General features: G+C 44.0%; 1 protein-coding gene across 4 annotated transcripts in view; it reads left to right on the top strand.

The window, feature by feature from the left end:
- Positions 1-24547, top strand: part of DENND4C (DENN domain containing 4C) — a 134908-nt gene that overhangs the window by 44869 nt on the left and 65492 nt on the right. For all 4 annotated transcript variants that reach the window (XM_040417231.1, XM_040417230.1, XM_040417228.1 and 1 more), the window contains 5 exons: positions 14075-14327; positions 16528-16597; positions 18043-18212; positions 20250-20491; positions 21281-21347. In XM_040417231.1, coding sequence (XP_040273165.1) covers positions 14075-14327; positions 16528-16597; positions 18043-18212; positions 20250-20491; positions 21281-21347 — 802 coding nt within the window. The remainder of the gene's footprint in view (positions 1-14074; positions 14328-16527; positions 16598-18042; positions 18213-20249; positions 20492-21280; positions 21348-24547) is intronic.

Here is a 24547-nt window from a genome sequence, read left to right as displayed (position 1 = left end):
TTGTATGAAAAAAAAAAAAAAAAAAAAAAAATCATCATTTTCCACTAACTTGTGACTAAAAATTAAAAATTCTAGGAACTTGCCATGCCCCTCACGGAATACCTTGGGGTGTCTTCTTTCCAAAATGGGGTCACTTGTGGGGTAGTTATACTGCCCTGGCATTTTACAGGGGCCCTAATGTGTGGTAAGTAGGTAAATGACCTGTGAAATCCGAAAGGTGCTCTTTGGAATGTGGGCCCCTTTGCCCACCTAGGCTGCAAAAAAGTGTCACACATCTGGTATCTCCGTACTCAGGAGAAGGTGGGGAATGTGTTTTGGGGTGTCATTTTACATATACCCATGCTGGGTGAGAGAAATATCTTGGCAAAGACAACTTTTCCCATTTTTTTTTATACAAAGTTTGCATTTGACCAAGATATTTATCTCGCCCAGCATGGGTATATGTAAAAAGACACCCCAAAACACATTCCTCGACTTCTCCTGAGTACGGAGATACCAGATGTGTGACACTTTTTTGCAGCCTAGGTGGGCAAAGGGGCCCAAATTCCTTTTAGCAGGGCATTTTTAGACATTTGGGTACCAGACTTCTTCTCACGCTTTGGGGCCCCTAAAATGCCAGGGCAGTATAAATACCCCACATGTGACCCCATTTTGGAAAGAAGACACCCCAAGGTATTCAATGAGGGGCATGGCGAGTTCATTGAAAAAAAAAAAATTTGGCACAAGTTAGCGGAAATTGATTTTTTTGATTTTGTTCTCACAAAGTCTCCCTTTCCGCTAACTTGGGACAAAAATTTCAATCTTTCATGGACTCAATATGCCCCTCAGCGAATACCTTGGGGTGTCTTCTTTCCAAAATAGTGTTATTTGTGGGGTGTTTGTACTGCCCTGGCATTTGAGGGTCTCCGCAATCATTACATGTATGCCCAGCATTAGGAGTTTCTGCTATTCTCCTTATATTGAGCATACGGGTAATGAGATTTTTTTTTTCCGTTCAGCCTCTGGGCTGAAAGAAAAAAATGAACGGCACAGATTTCTTCATTCGCATCGATCAATGTGGATGAAAAAATCTCTGCCAAAAAAAGAAAAAAGGAGGGGAAAGGCGTCTGCCAGGACATAGGAGCTCCGCCCAACATCCATACCCACTTCAGCTCGTATGCCCTGGCAAACCAGATTTCTCCATTCACATCAATCGATGTGGATGAATAAATCATTGCCGGGATTTTTTTTTTTATATATACAAAGTGTTTGCCAAAGTATATGAACACCGCCACCTCCTCAGCTCATATGCCTTGGCAAACATATCTTTTACTGCAGAGGAGAAATCTCGTCTTGCAGCGCCGCATACACCGACTTGCGTGTAATCTGACAGCAGCGCAATGCTTCTGTCCGAATGCACATCAGTGCTGCAGCTGGTCGATCGGATGGTCCACCTGGAAGGTAAAAAAAACAAAACAAAAAAGAAAAAACCAGGCCGCAAAGCAATAACTTTATTAACTTTAGAACAGAACATATTAACTTTTTTAAACTTTTTTAACTTTTTTACTTACCGGTAATTTTTTTTTTGTTTTGTTTTTTTTACCTTTATAGAACAAACCTCTCCTTCCCCATGGGACAATGTGCAAAGCGCAAATCGCCCAAAGATGTGGCGAAGTACGTTATGCACTTTATCCCAGGTGAAAGGAGAGGTTTGCAGCAGCTGTGAGAGAAAGGGCCCTAATAGCCCTGTGTGCCTGTCCTGGTGAGATGTGATCCCTATGCTAGGTGTACCTGTGTGTGGTACTTCCGGAAACACTCTCCTAAGCATAGGGCAGGGTGGTCCGGACAGTCAGGACAGAAATAGCGGGTGTCACGCCTTATTCCACTCCTGCTACAGACACGACATTTTTTTCGGGGTGGCGGTTGGGTTGAGGTACCAGCAACGACACTGGGGAAATGTCGCTCGTGTAGACGGCTAACTACACTGGTGGATGGGGCCACGGAACCTCCTGGGTAAAGGAGGTTCTCGATGATCTCTTCCTGGAATTTGAGGAAGGATCGTGTTCTCCCAGCCTTACTGTAGAGAACAAAACTATTGTAGAGCGCCAATTGAATTAAATATACAGACACCTTCTTATACCAGCGTCTGGTTCTGCGGGAAACTAAATAGGGAGCCAACATCTGGTCATTGAAGTCCACCCCTCCCATGAGCGCATTATAGTCGTGGACTGAGAGGGGCTTTTCAATGACACGGGTTGCCATTTGAATTTGTATTGTCGTGTCTGCGTGAATGGAGGAGAGCATGTAAACGTCACGCTTGTCTCTCCATTTCACCGCGAGCAGTTCTTCGTTACACAAGGCAGCCCTCTCCCCCCTTGCAAGACGGGTGGTTACAAGCCGTTGGGGGAAGCCCACGCGACTAGTTCGCGCGGTGCCACAGGCGCAAATCCGTTCTAGAAACAAATGCCTAAAGAGGGCCACACTTGTGTAAAAATTGTCCACATAAAGATGGTACCCCTTGCCGAATAAGGGTGACACCAAGTCCCAGACTGTCTTCCCACTGCTCCCCAGGTAGTCAGGGCAACCGACCGGCTCCAGGGTCTGATCTTTTCCCTCATAGATCCGAAATTTGTGGGTATAGCCTGTGGCCCTTTCACAGAGCTTATACAATTTGACCCCATACCGGGCACGCTTGCTTGGGATGTACTGTTTGAAGCCAAGGCGCCCGGTAAAATGTATTAGGGACTCGTCTACGCAGATGTTTTGCTCAGGGGTATACAAATCTGCAAATTTCTGGTTGAAATGGTCTATGAGGGGCCGAATTTTGTGGAGCCGGTCAAAAGCTGGGTGGCCTCTGGGACGGGAGGTGGTGTTGTCGCTAAAGTGCAGGAAACGCAGGATGGCCTCAAATCGTGTCCTGGACATAGCAGCAGAGAACATGGGCATGTGATGAATTGGGTGCGTTGACCAATATGACCGCAATTCATGCTTTTTTGTCAGGCCCATGTTGAGGAGAAGGCCCAGAAAAATTTTAAGTTCGGAAACTTGGACTGGTTTCCACCGGAAAGGCTGGGCATAAAAGCTTCCCGGGTTTGCGGTTATAAATTGTGTGGCATATTGGTTGGTCTCTGCCACGACTAAGTCCAAGAGCTCCGCAGTCAAGAACAGCTCAAAAAATCCCAGGGCCGTACTGATCTGAGCCGTCTCAACCCGAACTCCAGACTGGGCGGTGAAAGGGGGAACTACTGGTGCGGCTGAAGTTGGTGACTGCCAATCAGGGTTTGCCAGCACCTCAGGGATTCTAGGGGCTCTACGGGCCTGTCTGTGCGGTGGCTGCGACGGGGTAACTAGTGCACGTGCCACCGTACCAGCTTCAACTGCCCTTCTGGTGCTCGCTACTTCACCATGTTGTACGGCAGTGCTGGTACTAGGTCCAGGAAGGGCTGCGCTGCTGGTGTATGCCTCACCACGTGATCCGGCAGCGACAGCCCCACTCTGCTGCTCTTGAAGCGGATCCTGCATAACCTGTGGTCTAGCGACACGGGGCCGGGTACGCCTGGTGCTGCCAGGGACCTCAACCTCCTCGTCCAACTTTGGGTCAGAGAGCCACTGCTTTCTACAGGTTCATATTCTGACCCGCTAGATTCATCAGATGAGGGTTCCCACTCCTCATCCGACTGGGTCAGAATCCTGTAGGCCTCTTCAGAAGAATACCCCCTGTTTGACATTTGGACTACTAAATTTAGGGGTATTCCCTGAGACTACCCAAGAAAAAAAGCAAGCCTGTCTTACAAAGGGGAGGCTAGCGAAGTACCGGAGGCCGCTGCGGTTGATAAAAAATATCAAAACTGATTTTTTTATCGCCGCAGAGCGTGTAAAGTGAATGTGCAGTGATCAAAAAAAAAAATTTTTTTGTCACTGCGGTGGGGCGGGCGTGGGTGAACGCACGTGTGGGCGACCGATCAGGCCTGATCGGGCAAACACTGCGTTTTGGGTGGAGGGCGAACTAAAGTGACACTAATACTATTATAGATCTGACCGTGATCAGTTTTGATCACTTACAGATACTATAAAAGTACAAATGCTGATTAGCGATACGCTAAACAGCGAATAAAAGTGACTGCGGTGCGGTGGGGTGGGCGCTAACTGACGCTAACTACCTAACCAAGGGGCCTAAACTATCCCTAAAACCTAACAGCCAATACTAGTGAAAAAAAAAAGTGTCAGTTTACACTGATCACTTTTTGTCTTTCACTAAGTGATTGACAGGGGGCGATCAAGGGGTTAATTTGGATGATGGGGGTGATGGATGGTGATCAGGGGCTAAGGGCAGTGTTTGGTGTGTACTCACAGTGATGTCTGCTTCTCTGCTGGATCCAACCGACGAAAAGGACCAGCAGAGAAGCAGAGAAGCCATATAACAGATCATATTTACTAATATGATCTGTCATCTGGCTTGTGATTCGATTTTTTAAAAATCAGCAACCTGCCAGCGACGATCATTGGCTGGCAGGTTGCTGATGAAATACTCCTCTAACTTTTGCCGGCCCGCGATGCGCATGCGCGGGCCGGCTGTGACCGAAATATCGCGTCTCGCGAGAGGACACGCCGGCGCGTCCAGGAGGAATGAATCAACCACCTCCAGGACGCGTCTGTGCGTACAGCGGTCCGGAGGTGGTTAATATCCCGTATATCGGTAAAAATGCATTTCTTAATTTGAAAACAAGTCTCTGCCAAGCCACCACAGAGAAGGGACATAGGAGCACAAAGCATAGTGGGGAGCAGAGAAGCCACACTGATATCAGGAGGTGAACTACAGTATATTTTTTGTTATACTGCTATTATCTCTTTCCCCTCAGTGTGCAGCTGACTACAGCTGAAATTGTATTGTCCGTTTCCTTGTCCTCTGCTCCACATATTGCTGCAAAGGCTCAAACGGCGAAGACTGGAGATTGCTGAGCACTAGATTAAGATCCCAAGGATTCAATGGAGGACAGAAATGGGGCGCAGCGTGCACAATCCCCTGCTCAAAGGTCAGAACCGCAGAAAGCGAAGCCAAGTTCCGCTGAAAAAGAATGGAAAAACCCAAAACTTGCCCTTTGAGGGAGCGGAGAGCCAGCACCAAGTCCATGCCCGACTGCAGGAAAGACTAGAGTTGCGGCAACGAGAAACGAATGGGAGACAGCTGGTGACACTTCACCAACTAAGGTAGGACTTCCAGGTCCGGTGCTATATTCGGGAAGACGAAGGCTTTCTGGCACGAATCATGGTCTGGACAACAGCATCTGAGAAACCCAGAGACCTTATTACTGCGGCTTTAACAGACATGCTGTTAAATGTGGAGATCCTAAATTCGGGTGGTATATCGGTCCCTGCGACGAGAGGTCCTCCCGAAGAGGAAGACGCCAGGGTTCATCGGCAAGGAGGGTGACTAGAGATGCGTGACCAATCGGGGTCTACGAGAATGACGGGCAGACCTTCGGACCTGATCTTCCAGAGGAGGCGCGGAAATGAGAGGAAGAGGAGGGAACACGTAATCAAATGTGAAGTGATTCCACTGAATCATTAGGGCGTCGCACGCCAGGGCCATCGGAACCCTGGACCGCGCGACAAAGTTCTCGACCTTGTAGTTCCATGAGATCCACGTCTGGCCGATCACAGATGGCTAGAATCAGAGCTGTTTTCACCATGACTGCCGGGCTCCGGGTGCCGCCCTGGTGATTGAGGTACGCCACAGCCGTGGAGTTGTCGGACTGAACTCGAACCGGACATCACTGAAGATGGTCGGTCCAATGCAGCAGAGAGAGACGAATCTCTCTCAATTCCAGAATGTTGATTAGGAGGGAGCGCTCCTCGCGTGACCACACGCCTTGATGGATAGATTTCCCAACAGTCGTCGTCCCCCCCCCAACCCTGGAGGCTTGCGTCCGTTGTCGGCACCATCCAACGGAGAGGATGGAAAGAGCGGCTTTGACGTCCGCATCGGGGAAACTAACCACCATCTGAAGGCTTGGCAGGTCGGGGCAGAGAGACGTATGGTCCGATCCAGGGAGGCTCGGGAACGGTCCTGATTGGTTAGAATGGCTCACTGAAAAGTCCTGGTATGGAACTGAGCATAGGGAACTGCTTCAAAGGCAGAGACCATGTGACCTAGAGCCTGCATGCAGTAACAAATGTGAAGAAGACGGGGCCGCAATAAGGGGAATATCTGAAGACTGAGAGTGGATAGCTTCCCCGGGGGCAAGAGTACCTTGGCCTGAAAGGTGTCGAACATGCTCAGAAAGGTTAGCCGCTAAGATGGATAAAGACATGACTTCTGCAGGTTCAGTATCCATCCGAAGCGTTCCAGGGTGTCTAGGACTATGACCAGAATGATGGACCCTTTATCAGGATATCGTCTAAGTAAGGGATCACCACTATACCCCTGGCATGGAGCAGGGCCATGACTGCCGCCAGAACCTACGTACAGACTCTGGGAGCTGTGGCCAGGCAGAGCGGGAGAGCCACAAACTGGTAGTGAAAGGGACCCACTGCGAACCGTAGAAGTTTTTGGTGACTGACGTAGATGGGAACATGAAGATAAGCGTCCTTGATGTCTATCGAGGACAGGTACTTCCCCGGTTCCATGGATGCAATGGCAGATCTCAGGGACTCCATCCGGAAGTGGCAGAGCCGAAGGAAGCGGTTGAGTGCCTTGAGGTCCAGAACGGGACGGAACGTCCCCTCCTTTTAGGGGACCACAAAGAGATTGGAGTAGAACCTGGGAAAACAGTCTTGCGCAGGAACCGGGACGATCACTCCCTGCTGCAGAAGTGTGTGAATAGCCTGGAAAAAAGGAATTTGCAGGCAGAGGGAGAGGTCGCAGGAGATGAGCGAAAAAATCAGGACGAGGGGAGGACCTGAATTCCAGCTTGCAACCCTCTGCGATGACCTCTCTCACCCAGGTATCCGAGACGGGAGCCAGCCAAACATGGTGAAACAGATGAAGCCGGCTGCCCACTCGATCGGAGGGCGCTGGAAGCTGCATGTCATGCAGAGGAGGTCTTGGGGTTATAGGACTTGGAGCCCTGTTGAAGGGGACGCCAAGAAGGGCAAAGTTTGAAGGAAGGCTTGCGCTTCTGATCCGGTGCAGACTTGTCGGTTGGCCACTTTGGGCTGGAAAAACTCTGAAAAGGGCGAAAAAGAGGTTTAAGCTTTTTTGACGTGGTAAATGAGTGCTTTTACCACCTGTAGCATCAGAAATAATCTCGTCCAGGCGTTTTCCAAAAAGTTTGCTGCCGGTAAAGGGGAGGGCCATCGGGGTCCGCTTTGAAGCATTATCTGCCACCCAGTTGGAGAGCCATAGGGTACGGCGAATAGCCACCAAAAGGGCTGACAAGGGGGCCTTAAGCCTGGCCGCGTCCAGAGAGGCTTCACAAATATTCGCACTGGCATGGGAGAGCTGCAGGGAAATATCTGAGAGTTCCCCCGAGGAGAGACCCTGACGTAGATTATTTGCCCACTCGCCCATAGCTTTGGCCACCCATGTATAGGCAAAAACCGATCGCAGTGCTGTGCCCACTGCTTAAAAGGAAGATTTAGCTAAAGATTTCAATTTTTTATCCCTGATATCGGAGAAAGAAGCCCCATCGGCAAAGTGGTATGTTTTGCCAAGCGGGATACTGGTGGGTCAACTATAGGTGAGGACAACCACTTCTTAGCCCAATCCTCAGGAAATGGATAAAGAACGTCTAAGCATTTTGGCAAGGCAAAATGTCTATCAGGAAAATTCCACTCCTTGGAAAGAGAAATCAAAATCCTGGTGGTTGGGGAAACATTTGGGCGAGCAACGGGACCTCGGGATAAACCTGAGCCGGCCGATGAGGGTGTGGGGTCCTCAACCTGTAAGGTCTCTATAACCGCTGTAATGAGATTGTCCACCATGGAAGACCGCTTTGAAGACTGATCCTCATTTAAAAACCTCTCCTCAGAACATGCCTCTTTTAAGGAGGATACGTCGAAGTGAGGCTCTCTGGGAGCTGGCGGTGAGGCAGAGGAAACAGGAGACGCAGACACCCTTTTGGGGGAGGATGGTCTGGCACATTTAGCCAGACGGCCATGATTGGAATGAGCCCCAGGATCCCGAGTCAGATTGATCAGAGGACGGCCTTGCGGACAAATGCCCCAGTATTTCCATAATGGCTTTGTTGGTATGGGAGACGACCTGTACCATCTTTGACAGGGAGTGCCCCCACTCCGGCTCTACCATAGGCTGGGCAGTAGGGGCGACTGGGACAGGGGAAGAGCCACTTGGCTGATGGAGCAGAGCACGAAGAGCAGAGGGAATCTAACTAACTGACCGGATGGAAATTTTGAGTGACAAGAAGCACAAGCAAAATGGTGCACACCTCTGGGATTGAAGTCATCTCCGATCCCAGTTATTGCAACAGGTCGTCAGCAGTGTTACACCGCCAGAATCTGCCATGTATGGAGCAGACTTCGCTCCATACTTCCCCTACATGCAAATGCTGTAAGACACCCTGCACTCCTGACAATCAGCTGTTCCACTGTGGCTCCAGAACCCCAACTGAAGTGAATGAAAGCAGCACTGCTGAAAACAGCTTTGTCCACAACACGCCAAGCTATGGCAAAACAGCTGATTGGTAACCACTGTGTCAGAATATATCATAAGCGCAATTTCACACAAACCTAATCAGTGCAGGAAATATGCTGTGTGACAGCAGTATTTCCCAGACTGAATACTGAACACTGCTCTTGTGACACAAACTCACTGCATTATAATGATTTTTAATACTGTCTGTTCCTGCAGACCTCAGGTGTACTAAACTGTACTTGCATAATGCCGTCAGTACAATTCGGTACAGCTGCAGTTTGGCAGGAACACACAGCATTATAATTCATTATAATGCAGTGAGTTTGTGTCACAGAAGCAGTGTTCAGTCCGGGAACCACTGCTGTCACACAGAGCATATTTCCTGCACTGAATAAGCTCGAGTGATATTACCCTAAGGGTTCCTATTAAATGAATGTGAGCAGAAATCTTGAGAACTGCAAATAATTCCATCTAACCTGTTCCTGCAAAGCCAAGTCAATGGCTAATCTGCAGCACAATGGTCTCCAGGGTTATACACTGCAAAAATAACCCACAAATGAGGAGGATGACTTACAGCAAAGCAATCCCTGTCCAATGCTTGGTTTCCAGGAAACAGGGGTTAAAGGGTCTGCACACAGCAGGTGCACACCCAATTACTCTGGATCCCAGCCGTGTGACATGGGAGGATGAGGAAAATGACTCTGTGAGCTGTAGAATTGCGATAAGAGAGCTTTTTGGGTGGGATTATGTAGTGAAGTAACTGAAAAGCAATAATACTAGTCTTTTATGTGACCGTAGAGTATATTATGTTGGATATTTGCAAACAGGAATCTTTACGCCAGGATCAATACACACCATAGATCAGGAGTAAGCTTTCCAAATGTCTCATTCACCAAAGTGGAGAAATATGTGACACTTGATGTTATACTATGTTGGTACAAATAATCCAGAGACAATATTAATGTTGTGAAATGGTATAACATTTATGGCATATCCACAGGATATGCTATTAAAGGGGTTCTCTGGGAATTAGGAAAATGAAAATGCTTTAAATATTACTTTATTTTAAATATATTCCAAAATACTTTTCATTAGTTATAATGGCTCGTTTTGTCTGTGGACATTTGCAGGACGCGTTTCGCCCCCCCCCCCCCCCCCCCCCCCCCCCCCTTCCCCCAGCCTTTCTTAACAGCAGTTGAGAAAGGCTGGACGGGCCGAAACGCGTCCTGTAAATTTTGTAGTTTAAATAAAGAGCATAACCTGCTGAAAACAAGAACGCTTGCTGGGATTTTTTCGTTGAACTAATCACACAGCAGGACAAGTTACTTCAGAACACTGACCTAAAGAGCTGCCTCATCCTCCTTTCTGCTATACTTGTCAGGGATTATAATCCTGAATACAGATAAGGCCTTCAGCTGAATCTCTGTAAGAATGTTCATGAGGAGACAAAGTACAGAGAGGAGGTGGGGATGTGACTGAGCAGCAGCATTGCATGTAGTCTCCATTAGCACAGCCCCACATTACCACAGTCTGTCCTGTCCATCCTCTCTGTACTTCATGTCTCCTCATGATCTCCATTCCTACAGAGATTCATCTAAAAGATCTTATCAACTGTATTCAGGATTATAATCTCTGGCAAGTATGAGAGGAGGATGAGGCAGCTCTATAGCTCACTGTTCTGAAGTAATGTGTCCTCCTGTGTGATTAGGACAGGTTTTGTGTGTACTAATAGGATGGCGGCCATTTTATTTCTCCTAATGATTGCACCCTAGACAAAACAAGCCATTATAACTAATGAAAGGTATTTGGGAATATATTTATAATAACGTAATATTTAACCCCTTAGGGACCCATGATGTATCGGTACGGCATGGTTCACGAGTCCTTAATGACCCATGAAGTACCGGTGTCAAATCATTGTGCAGACACCTCGGCTAAATGCGCGGGGGGGTCCCGTGACCCCCCCCGTGTCGGCGATCGCCGCAAACCGCAGGTCAATTCAGACCTGCGGCTTTTCTAAGTTGCGGCGGCGGTGGTGCCATCGGGTCCCCATGGGGCTGTGGGGGGGACCTGATGGCATGGAAGGCAGCGCGATGTCTAAGGAAGGCATCGCGCTGCCTTCCGTTGACGAGCCTGTGAGATCCAGCCCCCTGGATCTCACAGGCCGGAAGCTGTATGAGTAATACACACAGTATTACTCATACAGCCAATACATTCCAATACAGAAGTATTGGAATGCATTGTAAAGGATTAGACCCCCAAAAGTTCAAGTCCCAAAGTAGGACAAAAAATAGTGGAAAAAATAAAGTTTCCCCCCCCCCCAAAAAATTAAATTTCAAGTAAAAATAAACAAAAACGTCATTTTCCCTAAATAAAGTTACAAAAAATTTGGTAAAAAATAGGGGGAAAAAAAAGTATACATATTAGGTATCGCCGCATCCGTATCGATCTGCTCTATAAACATATCACATGACCTAACCCCTCAGATGAACACCGTAAAAGATAAAAACTGTGCTAAATAAACCATTTTTTTTGTCACCTTACATCACATAAAGTACAACAGCAAGCGATCAAAAAGTCGTTTGCCCACCAAAATGGTACCGATCTAACCGTCACCTCATCCCGCAAAAAATGAGCCCCTACCTGAGACAATCGCCCAAAAAAAATAAAAAATATGGCTCAGAATATGGAGACACTAAAACATGATTATTTTTTTTTTTGTTTCAAAAATGATATTGTGTAAAACTTACATAAAAAAAAAATACATACATATTAGGTATCGCCGCGTCCGTATCGACCGGCTCTATAAAAATATCACATGACCTAACCCCTCAGATGAACACCGTAAAAAATTTAAAATAAAAACTGTGCTAAATAAACCATTTTTTGTCACCTTACATCACAAAAAGTGTAATAGCAAGCGATCAAAAAGTCACACGCACCACAAAATAGTGCCAATAAATCCGTCATCTCATCCCGCAAAAGTCATACCCTACCCAAGGTAATCGCCCTAAAACTGAAAAAATTATGGCTCTCAGACTATGGAAACACTAAAACATGATTTTTTTTTGCTTCAAAAATGAAATCATTGTGTAAAACTTACAGAAATAAAAAAAAAGTATACATATTAGGTATCGCCGCATCCGTGACAACCTGGTCTATAAAAATATCACATGATCTAACCTGTCAGATGAATGTTGTAAATAACAAAAAATAAAAACGGTGCCAAAACAGCTATTTCTTATCTTGCCTCACAAAAAGTGTAATATAGAGCAACCAAAAATCATATGTACCCTAAACTAGTACCAACAAAACTGCCACCCTATCCCGTAGTTTCTAAAATGGGGTCACTTTTTTGGAGTTTCTACTCTAGGGGTGCATCAGGGGGGCTTCAAATGGGACATGGTGTCCAAAAAACTAGTCCAGCAAAATCTGCCTTCCAAAAACCGTATGGGATTCCTTTCCTTCTGCGCCCTGCCGTGTACCCGTACAGCAGTTTACGACCACATGGGGTGTTTCTGTAAATGACAGAATCAGGGCTATAAATATTGAGTTTGGTTTGGCTGTTAACCCTTGCTTTGTAACTGGAATAAAAATATTAAAATGGAAAATCTGCCAAAAAAGTGAAATTTTGAAATTGTATCTCTATTTTCCATTAATTCTTGTGGAACACCTAAAGGGTTAACTACGTTTGTAAAATCAGTTTTGAATACCTTGAGGGGTGTAGTTTATAGAATGGGGTCATTTTTGGGTGGTTTATATTATGTAAGCCTCACAAAGTGACTTCAGACCTGAACTGGTCCCTAAAAATTGGGTTTTTGAAAATTTCTGAAAAATGTCAAGATTTGCTTCTAAACTTCTAAGCCTTGTAACATCCCCAAAAATAAAATATCATTCCCAAAATGATCCAAACATGAAGTAGACATATGGGGAATGTAAAGTAATAACTATTTTTGGAGGTATTACTATGTATTATAGAAGTAGAGAAATTGAAACTTGGAAATTTGCAATTATTTACAAATATTTGGTAAATTTGGTATTTATTTATTTTTATTATTTTTTTTTTTTACTTCATTTTACCAGTGTCATGAAGTACAATATGTGACGAAATAACAATCTGAGAATGGCCCGGATAAGTCAAAGCGTTTTAAAGTTATCAGCACTTAAAATAACACTGGTCAGATTTGCAAAAAATGGCCAAGTCCTTAAGGTGAAATAGGGCTGAGTCCTTAAGGGGTTAAGTATTTTCATTTTCTTAATTCCTGGAGAACCCCTTTAATGTCTGAGACACGCGGTTCCCACACTCACTGCATGTCTAGAACAGGACCACCACCAGTCGGATGCTTTTACCCTATCCTGGGGCTGTCTGATAAGTTTATATCTTGAAACAAAAAACTTTCAAGGACCACTAATACATTTTATCAAATACTGTAAGTTACAAAGTATTACATAGAAAACAAAAAATCACTAGTGAATTGGCTAATGTAATAAAACATGTACTTTCAGTAAACCACTAACTTGTATGTTGCAGGTAGGTCCTGGAATGATCTGAGGTTTCCTTATGCATATGGATAAACCAGATGCACTTGTCCTCAAAAACAGCCTGCAGCTAGGCTAGTTTCAGATGAGCGAGTTCATGCTGGGAAACATGCTCTCTGTGTGTAAGCGTTATTTCTTGGCCTAAACACTGACATTATAATACTTTATAATGCTGTGAGTTCCTGCCTGACCTTGCTGTAATGAACTGTACTGATAGCTTTATGTAAGTACCCTTTTTTACAGCGGCGGTCAGGTAGGAACCAACAGCATTATAATGCCGTGAGTCCGGTCATAGGAGCAGCATTCAGGACGGGCAATAATGCTCACACAGAGTTGTGGCAGGTCATCTTTATTCCACAGCAGAGAATGAGCATGTACTTGTACAGCGTAGACGGCTCGGATAAGTAATTGCGGTGTTGGGAGGGACGGGAGATGACAAGTATGTGGAAATGTTAGGGAAAAAGTGGAGAATGGTTGAAGCATCAATTCCATGGTCTGTAGGTGCTCGGAGGTATCCCAGTGACTTCAGCTACACCACCTGGGTCCTGCAGGATTTGTGAAAATGATTTTGTCTCAGACATAGATCAGTAGAGAAACTATGGGGGTCATTTATCAAACTGGTGTAAAGTAGAACTGGTTTTGTTGCCCAAAGCAACCAATCGGATTCCTCATTTTCCTAAGGAGCTGTAAAAAAAAAAAAAAAAGATAGGTGGAATCTGATTGGTTGCTATGGGCACCTTTACACCAGTTTGATAAACGACCCCCTATATCTTGGAAGACAACTGGGTCTAAAGTGAATTCATCAAGATTCAATGAACATTTATTTGCTGCTGTTGTTGGTTTATGGCAAACTGTGTGCATAAACAACATGATGCCTTCCGTCCCCTCTACAGGCTCGATTTGTGTCCCAGATTATTTGTATTCTATAGATTTGCTTTGTATAACTATCCTTATTCTTTCTAGAGTGCTGAATGAGGGAAAAGAACGCCTTATGTCTGGCTGTGAAACCATTCAGGCAACTCCATACGGACGCTGTGCTAACGTCAATAATAGCTCAGCCAGCTCGTCCCGAATATTCATCACTTATCGCCGGGCACCGCCAGATCGCACTCAGAACTCTTTAGCAGTTACAGACATCTGTGTGATCATCACTAACAAGGGAGAAACTCCCCCTCATACCTTCTGTAAGGTTGACAAGAACCTCAACGGTGGAATGGTAAGAAAGCAAATAGAACTGGGCATGCTATACCGGCTGTCATTAAATGTAATCACATCAATGTCTATGCTACATTCTGAATATAGCAAAACTAAGGCGGGAAAGTGGTTGCGCAGGGGTTTTATATTGATGACCTATCCTCATGATAGGTCATCAATGTCTGATCGGTGGTGGTCTGATTCCCGGCACCCTTGGCAATCAGCTGTTTCAAGAGAAGGCCGCGCTCCATGCATGCACTGCTTTCTCTTCAGTACACTTCACGTTGTCTCGGAAGTTCAGTGTAATGACAATTACTCGCTCTATTCACTTGAATGGAGCAATTACACTACATTACCGCTACAGGGTAGATGATGTGTATTGTAATGAAGAGGTAGCAGCGCTTGCATAGTGGCCACCTCCTCTTCAAACAGCTGATTGGCAGGGATGCAGGTGTCAAGACTCCCATCGATCACATATTGATTGATATCCTCAGGGGGAAAAAAACCTGGACAACCCCTTTAAGTGCTTTACAGTCACCACTCCAGGAGGTGCCTGGTAATTTCACACGTGTGTGGACAGATCATTGTTACATGCTTTAGTACTTTGCCTCTTTTCTAAAGACTTTTGTGCCCCAAAACAACTGATTAGTTGGTGCTCCTAGATAGTTCTACTTTCTAAAATGATCACAGCTCTAGCATGATAGAAATGAGGCAAACTGACTTGTCTGACAATTGAATATGTACAGTGATTACGTTATTTAGCAGTTCCTGTAGCTGACATGACTCCCAGTCCAAATGTTGTGGCCAAAATGTCCACAAAATAAGTAAAAAAATGTAACATGGGTGTGGCAGGTCTTGAGTTTTGTAAAAAGGTGAATGGGACTATTTTGCCTAAACTTGTCTTTGGTATTGTACTTCATGTTTTACTACATATTTTTTATTTATTTTTTTGCCTATTTTTTATCTGTGATGAAATGTTATCATGGAAATGTTCATGCCATATTAACCCCTTTGCGACTTGCGTGTTCTGCGGGCGCTATAGCCGCTGGGTTTCTGCTGTTTCAAATATCAGAGACCCACAGCACATGTATGCGATTAACCATAAGACTGATACCATACATTACACCCCTCAAATGCCGTGGTCAAATGTGACCATGGCATCCGAGCAATCCGGAAGCGGGAGCCGTGCCCTCCTGCTACTGAAACGACATGGGAGGCACATATGCAAACTGTTGTAATTCCTACACCGTTCACCTGATTTCGATGTATACCCTCAAATTAAAGCTGACAGTCTGCAATTAAAGCACATCTTGTTCGTTTCATTTCAAATCCATTGTGCTGGTGTATAGAGCCAAAAATGTTAGAATTGTGTCGATGTCCCAATATTAATGGACCTGACTGTAACTTACAAAAAAGTCAACATTCAACACTATTCTCTACTAATCTTGATTTTACAGTATGTTTAAACGGGTTGTCTCACTTCATCAAATGGTATGTAGAGAAATTTATACAAGACACTTACTAATGTATTGTGATTGTACATATTGCCTTCTTTGCTGGCTGGATTCATCTTTCTATCGCATTATACACTCCTTGTTTCCATGGTTACAGACCACCATGCAATCCAGCCCCTGGATAAGAGCCGTGTATATTATGATGGAAAATGAATTCAGGCAGCAATGTGGACAATCACAATACATTAGTAAGTGCCCTGTATTAACTTTCTCTTCATGATAAATGCCGGTTGCTGAAGTGAGACAACCTCTTTTCATATCTGTGTGATGGTTTCTGGCGCAGTGCCGCATCCATCACATGAAGGACACCAAACAGCAACCGATGGCACCAACAGACAGACCTCATTGACATATAATGGGGGCTCTTGGGGTTCTGTAATGATGTTCATTATTTTGACAGGAGGAGTAGTTCTGCGTGCTGTACTGTTCTTCCTGTCAAACACAAGGAACCTGTGGTGGAGGCCACTGGCAATGCCACTTGTAGTTGTGAACACAGCTTTACTGTAGTCTTGCACAGAACTACATTGTTACAGTGCTGCGGGCCACTAAGCTCACATCTTTCAACAACCCCTCATGTTTCAAAGTGTGTTTTGCTGATATGCATTCAGCAACTTGTAGTCCTTGCATAAAATAAAATGTAAAATTAAGCATATAAACATTTGGGGCAAATTTAATATTTACATTTTTAAATGCATTTTCCTATTTCAGTGGGGATCTAGTGTATTCCTGTGTTACAAGAAGTCTGTCCCAGTATCAAATGCCATAGCGTATAAAGCTGGTAAGTATTCTCCAGTGCCCATCTCCATAAGACCATGTCAGAAATGGAAGGTATTTTGAATATTCCACATTTGCCTGTATATTAGAAAGATTTTTTTTTTTTAGCATGTTGTCAAAGAGTAAAAGTGGAAGGCAGCAGAGGAAAGTATTATATAAATAGGTTTTCCAGTTTCAGCGATTAAAACTTGATAAGTGTACACTGTATAATCATAAGTGATATGTTTTCTTACTTATTTGGTATATTAAATCCTTATGGTTTTCAAGCTCTCTGCTGTTATTCAGCAGGAACCGTCATTGTTAACCTCCGGTATGTAGTGAACACTCAAGTGCACGTCTCATTAGAGTAGTTGTGTAAGGAGCGTGTACCAGGGTGTCCATCACATGTTCAGGAGATATTTGCATGCCCTGGAAGTAAATTATAATTATAAAAATGACTATACATACTGGTAGTTACAATTTCTGTATTCATAATGAACATAAAATAAAGTTTAATTATTTATTACCGCACAGTAAATAGCTGGAAAAAAAAGAACACAGATAATTAGGCTACATTCACACGTCCGTGGTGTGTTGCGGACCCGCAAATTGCGGGTCTGCAACACACCATTCCGTCAACCCCATAGAAATGCCTATTCTTGTCCGCAAGCTGCGGACAAGAATAGGACATGCTCTATCTTTTTGCGGAGCTGCGGACCCAAAATCGGGGCCGCGCTCCGCAATTGCGGCTGCAGACAGCACACTGTGTGCTGTCCGCATCTATTCCGTCCTCGTAGAGAATGAATGGGTCCGCACCCATTCCGCGAAATTGCGGAAAGGATGCGGACCCATTTTGCGGACGTGTGAATGGAGCCTAATGGTATCTACTGTTAGACGTTGTGTTACAGGGAGACAGCTGTGATCGCTGCAGCAGAGAGGACACTCCCCCTGAGCTGCCAGCATAAACTAAATCTAGTGTCCATGTGAGGTTCAGGCCTGGTTCAAGCATGGTTAGAAAAGGATTGTTTTGTACAATGTCGATGTGTTTTTTTGTTTTGTTTTTTACATTAATCATGGGATAACCCCTTTAAGTGACAAACAGTCCTTGTCGTTGAAGGGTTAAAGGGAATCTAAAAAACAGGAACCCTTTTAATTTAGGTCACTTAACAGATGCCCTAAGAAGAACAAACCAGCAGGTTTAGTTCCTCCGCTTCATTTTTCTTTGTTGTGATCGCCTTTTGTGTTGGTACGAGTAGTAGTATTTGTGATTTGCCTTGATAAAATGAGGTGTTGCACCAATATGGTAGCTTCAGGTTTTTTGGACAGAAAAGTGGTAGTGGATGACTCCAGGTCCAGTCCAGTGATAGTCACTGGCATGCACTGGATATCCCAACTAGCATTTACCTGTATGACAGACTTCATAGATATGCCAAAATAACTGTTGTTTTTTTATTTTGTTATTTCTGGCAGATATGATCTTCAGATATCCAGAAGAAAATTATGAATCGTTTGCTCTACCCGAATCTGTCCCTCTTTTCTGCCTTCCTATGGGAGCCACAATTGAATGCTGGGCTCCCAAAATAAAGTACCCCCTTCCTGTGTTCTCCACTTTTGTCTTAACCGGTTCTAATGCTGACAAGGTATTGTCTTGGGTATATTTTCGTTTTGCTTGAGGTTGTAGACTGTATAACTTGTGAAATATTTGTAGCAAAAGTATAGAAATTCTGCACTTTTGATATTTTAACTAGCTTTTGTAAAGACAAAGATTTTGCGTAACTTTTACATACAAATTCATTTTACCATTTGTAAATGCATAGAGAGCTGGAGATCATCAATGGGCTGTCTATAGCTAAATATTACTTAAAGTGGTGGACTCATCTGAGACAATGGGGTCATATTGCTAGGATATTCCCCCATTGTCTTATAGGTTCAGGTCCCACCTATATAAAAAACGGAGTGGGCCAAAGTGGTGGCTGGAGAACTCCGGTTTGGCCTCCACCAAGCGCTCTCCCCATAGAAGTGAATGGAAGTGGGACCGCACATGACCGGCCACCACTCCCATTCACTTCTATGGGCCTGACGGAAATAGCCAAGCCAGAGGTCCCATAGAAATGAATGGAGGACGCATGCACATTGTGCCCTTCACCACTTTCGGGGCTCCGTTTAGGAGATAGGTGCGGGTCCCAGTGGAACTTGCACCTATCAGACAATGGGGGCATATCCTAGCGATATGCCCCCATTGTCTCCGATGAGACAACCCCTTTAAAGTTGGTTTTTCAGCGGGTAAAGAATTGTTGGCAGCTGACTCAGTAGGTTAAAAAATATAAATGAATTGATTCACACCAATCTACAAGAGACCTGTCACCGCTAAAGCCAGAAGATGTACACGTGGGAGCCAGCAAGCAGGACCGGAGTGGCAGGGAGCAGGTAAATATGATTCTTTCCATAGGGAAGGCAGCTGTGACATCAGTTAAAACTTATGTATTCCCAGACAGCTCCTTTGAGTTCAGAATGAGCAAAGGTTTAAATGTATAAATTGCAGGTTTTGCTGAATCTTTTCCATCTGCTCAGCTCCTCCTGCTCTATAACGTGCTGCCTGCAGATTGCACTGCATGTCGTGGTGACAGGTTGTCTTTAAAGGGTTTCTACCATCAGAATTTCTGTTATGTAGCTGACTGACATTAGCGATGTGCTAATGTCAGCACTACATAACAGTGTGTTTCTAACATTAGTCCCTGCAGCCGTTCTGCTAAAATACACACTTTTACAATATGCTAATGAGCCTCTAGGTGCTATGTGGGCGTAGATTCAGCACCTAGAGGCTCCGTCTACTCACCCTTTATCCCGCCCAGGTCCTCTGTTCTGCCCGCCCCGCTCCTCTTGATTGATGTCCAAGTTCCATGCATCGTTGAGGAAATCCCGTGCCTGCGCCGTTCACTTCTGTATTCAGCGCAGGCGCAGTGAGTGAAGGCTGCGCTCCTGGTGCCGGCTTCCTCACTGTGACGGCGGCGCAGGCGCAGTGAGGAAGCCGGCACCAGGAGCGCAGCCTTCACTCACTGCGCCTGCGCCGTTCACTTCTGTATTCGGGATTTCCTCAACGATGCATGGAACTTGGACATCAATCAAGAGGAGCGGGGCGGGCAGAACAGAGGACCTGGGCGGGATAAAGGGTGAGTAGACGGAGCCTCTAGGTGCTGAATCTACGCCCACATAGCACCTAGAGGCTCATTAGCATATTGTAAAAGTGTGTATTTTAGCAGAACGGCTGCAGGGACAAATGTAAAAAACACACTGTTATGTAGTGCTGACATTAGCGCATCGCTAATGTCAGTCAGCTACATAACAGAAATTCTGATGGTAGAAACCCTTTAAGGTTGGGATCACAGATTGCGAACAAGCTGTGGCTATAATGCAGCTGACAATTGTGCCATTATGCAAATTGGCGCTGTTTTACAGTTGATTGCGGCTATAAGCTTATCTGTTAATGGCTATGTCGAAGGAAGCAAACACTTGCTTTATTAGAAATAACACACACAAAAAAATAATATAAATTAGTAAAGACTGCTAATACAGCTTTTCTGCAATTTTGTCAATGCAAAAATGTTTTGATCACTGTTACTATCTTGTCTATGTAATTTTTTGTTTTTGTTCCTGAATGACTTGCTCTCTTACACTAGGTATATGGCGCTGCTATTCAATTTTATGAGCCCTACCCCCGAGAAATGCTGACCGAGAAGCAGATGATCCAGCTAGGGCTCATTACAGCAGTTGAGAAAAAAGTGATGACCTCTAACATTATCAACACCAACAAATGTATCTGCCTGCTCTCCCACTGGCCTTTTTTTGAGACGTTCCGCAAATTCTTAATGTTCATCTACAAGCTCTCAGTATCCGGCCCACACCCCCTTCCCATTGAAAAGTATGTGTCTCGTTTTGTTCTTTTTGTCTCTTTACTAGGGATGAGCGAATAGACTTTGGATGAAGCTCAGTACAGTATTAGAATGCATGGGCTCCGATGAGCCAAAGTTATTACTTTGTGAAATCTCGCGAGACTAATAAATTCATAAATTAATTTGTACTGTAAATACGATTTCCCAAACTCTGGTTCGGTTCCAAGTGGTACCTTGGAACCAAACCAGAGTTCGGTAGCAAGGTTTTTTTACAGTAGAAATTAATGTATGAAGTTATTACGCGAAGTCTCGCGAGATTTCACAAAGCAATAACTTTGGCTCATTGGAGCCAATACATTCTAATACTGTACGGAGCTCCTGCTCTGTACAGTATTGGAACGAAGTTTTATGTGAATCGACTTCAGATGTTTCATCCAAAGTCCTAGCTCATCCCTACTCTTTACGTTGGGCATTTCTTGTTGGTCTGCGTTTTTTCTCTTGTTTGGTATGCAGTCACATGGTTCTTACTAAATGGTTCTAGCTCTAAATAAATAGTATTTTAATATTTTAAAGGCTATGCCTCTGGACTCTTTACTTGTAATATTATGTGGAAGACATAGCATGAAGCCCTAATCTACATTACATTTCAAAAATGGCAGCTGGATCTTTTTGCATTAGACAACTCTTCTACTTTCTGTCTGTCCTAGCTTTTATAAAAGAGGTGCTGTGTTAGAAGAACCTACGCTATTGTTTGCATGCTGATAACCTTGTGGCACTACATGTTTATAGTGTGTTTTAATGTATTTCTGTTTCATTAGACACATATCCCACTTCATGCACAATATTCCCTTCCCATCACCTCAGAGGCCAAGGATCCTTGTTCAGGTAACGGGCCATTTTTTATATAAGCTGCATATGACTACTAAAATATATAATATGTAATAGTATTTATATAGCGCCAACATATTCTGCAGCGCTTTTAGCATAACAATTTGGTGATCACACTAACCATACAACACATCTACACGTTGTGTATTGTCTGGGCTATCTACTGAATGTCCCTCCTCATTATGAAGGCTGCATAGACATGTCGACTCTAGATTGTCCACAGTATAAGGCTACTTTCACACTGGCGTTTTGGTTTCTGTTTGTGAGATCCGTTCAGGGATCTCACAAGCGGTCCAAAACGGATCAGTTTTGCCCTTAATGCATTCTGAATGGATAAGGATCCGCTCAGAATGCATCAGTTTGGCTCTGTTCCATCTCCATTCCGCTTTGGAGGCGGACACCAAAGCGCTGCTTGCAGCGTTTTGGTGCCCATCTGACGAAACTGAGCAAAACGCCTAGAAAGGCGCTTTAGGCTCAAAACAATTTAAAAAAAAAAATTTATGAAACAAGTAGAATTTTGAGGCAGATACTGCATCTTAAATGTCAACATGCTAAGACCTTTTCCGTTCCGTTTTTGCGGGTTCCGTTTGCGGTCCGTATGTGACACCATTCACTTCAGTGGGTCCTCAAAAACAGCGGAAGGTACTCCGTATGAATTCCGTTTCCGTATTTCCGTTCAAAGATAGAACATGTCCTATTATTGCCCGCAAATCACGTTCCTTGGCTCCATTCAAGTCAATGGGTCCGCAAAAAAATGCATCCGTATGTCCGTATTTCAAGTACCACTCACTCCAATAAATTACCTCAAAGTGCCCCTAATGCTATGATCTAACACTGTACTGCAGTGACTCATCTCAGGGACAGGACTCCTCTCAGGTTAATTTGCATATGTATGAAATCGTTTTTTTTACACAATAAAAGCACACAGAGCTATGGGGACTGGGTATTGTGGATGTGCTAGCGGCCATCTAGCAACCCATGTCCTCAGCTCTATAGACAAAATCCCGGTGACAGGTTCCCTTTAATCTATTCAGGACACAGGGCGTACCGGTACGCCCTGATGTCCTGGTACTTAAGGACACAGGGTGTACTGGTACGTCCTGTGTATTTCCGATCACTGCCGCCTGGCGGAGGCACCTTGGCTAAATGTGCGGGGGGACCTTGGCTAAATGCGGCTGCAATTCAGACCTGCGGTTAGCGGCTTTACCTGCGGTTTGCGGCTGCTGGCGGCGGTGCCATCGGGTCCCCATGCGGCTGTAGGGGGGATCCGATGGCATGGAAGGCAGCGCGATGCCTAAGGAAGGCATCGCGCTGCCTTCCGGTGACGAGCCTGTGAGATCCAGCCCCCTGGATCTCACAGACTGGAAGCTGTATGAGTAATACTCACTGTATTACTCATACAGCCAATGCATTCCAATACAGAAGTATTGGAATGCATTGTAAAGGATTAGACCCCCAAAAGTTCAAGTCCAAAGTGGGACAAAAAATAAAGTAAAAAAAAAAGTTAAAAAAAATTGTTTTCCCCCCAAAACATTAAAAGTTTCAAGTAAAAATAAACAAAAATAGTCCGTATCGACCGGCTCTATAAACATATCACATGACCTAACCCCTCAGATGAACACCGTAAAAAAAAAAAAACTGTGCTAAATAAACCATTTTTTGTCACCTTACATCACAAAAAGTGTAATAGCAATCAATCAAAAAGTCACATGCACCCCAAAATAGTGCCAATAAAACCGTCATCTCATCCCGCAAAAATCATACCCTACCCAAGGTAATCGCCGAAAAACTGAAAAAATTATGGCTCTCAGACTATGGAAACACTAAAACATGATTATTTTTTTCTTCAAAAATGAAATCATTGTGTAAAACTTACATAAAAAAATAAAAAATAAGTATACATATTAGGTATCGCCGCATCCGTGACAACCTGGTCTATAAAAATATCACATGATCTAACCTGTCAGATGAATGTTGTAAATAGCAAAAAATAAAAACTGTGCCAAAACAGCTATTTCTTGTTACCTTGCCTCACAAAAAGGGTAATATAGAGCAACCAAAAATCATATGTACCCTAAACTAGTACCAACAATACTGCCACCCTATCCCGTAGTTTCTAAAATGGGGTCACTTTTTTGGAGTTTCTACTCTAGGGGTCCATCAGGGGGGCTTCAAATGGGACATGGTGTCAAAAAAACCAGTCCACTAAAACCTACCTTCCAAAAACCGTATGGCATTCCTTTCCTTCTGCGCTCTGCCGTGTGCCCGTACAGCTGTTTACGACCACATATGGGGTGTTTCTGTAAACTACAGAATCAGGGCCATAAATATTGAATTTTGTTTGGCTGTTAACCCTTGCTTTGTTACTGGGAAAAAATTATTAAAATGGAAAATCTGCCAAAAAAGTGAAATTTTGAAATTGTATCTTTATTTTCCATTAATTCTTGTGGTACACCTAAAGGGTTAACAACATTTGTAAAATCAGTTTTGAATACCTTGAGGGGTGTAGTTTATAGAATGGGGTCATTTTTGGGTGGTTTCTATTATGTAAGCCTCGCAAAGTGACTTCAGAGCTGTAGTGGTCCCTAAAAATTGGGTTTTTGAAAATTTCTGAAAAATTTCAAGATTTGCTTCTAAACTTCTAAGCCTTGTAACATCCCCAAAAAATAAAATATCATTCCCAAAATGATCCAAACATGAAGTAGACATATGGGGTATGTAAATTAATAATTATTTTTGGAGTTATTACTATGTATTGTAGAAGTAGAGAAATTGAAAGTTAGAAATTTGCTAATTTTTCCAAAATCTTGGTTAATTTGGTATTTTTTTTTATAAATAAAAATTATTTTTTTTTACTCAATTTTACCAGTGTCATGAAGTACAATATGTGACGAAAAAACAATCTCAGAATGGCCTGGCTAAGTAAAAGCGTTTTAAAGTTATCACCACATAAAGTGACACTGGTCAGATTTGCAAAAAATGGCCTGGTCCTTAAGGTGAAATAAGGCTGTTTCCTGAAGGGGTTAAGGAACACTGCCATGTTGCTTCTTCTGGTAAATCCATGTTAAGTAGAGAAGGCCTTCTCCGGAATTATATTTTCATACGCTTCATTATCTGTTCTCAGTTGTCCATTGATGAGTGAATGTCCTCTACGATATTTATTTTTTTGCAGAGTGCCTTCCAGCTCTAATTTGCAC

Source organism: Bufo bufo, chromosome 2, assembly GCF_905171765.1.
Source record: "Bufo bufo chromosome 2, aBufBuf1.1, whole genome shotgun sequence".
Classification (NCBI taxonomy): domain Eukaryota; kingdom Metazoa; phylum Chordata; class Amphibia; order Anura; family Bufonidae; genus Bufo; species Bufo bufo.
Note: the sequence above shows the minus strand (reverse complement) of the source record. Positions and strands in the feature narration are given on the sequence as shown.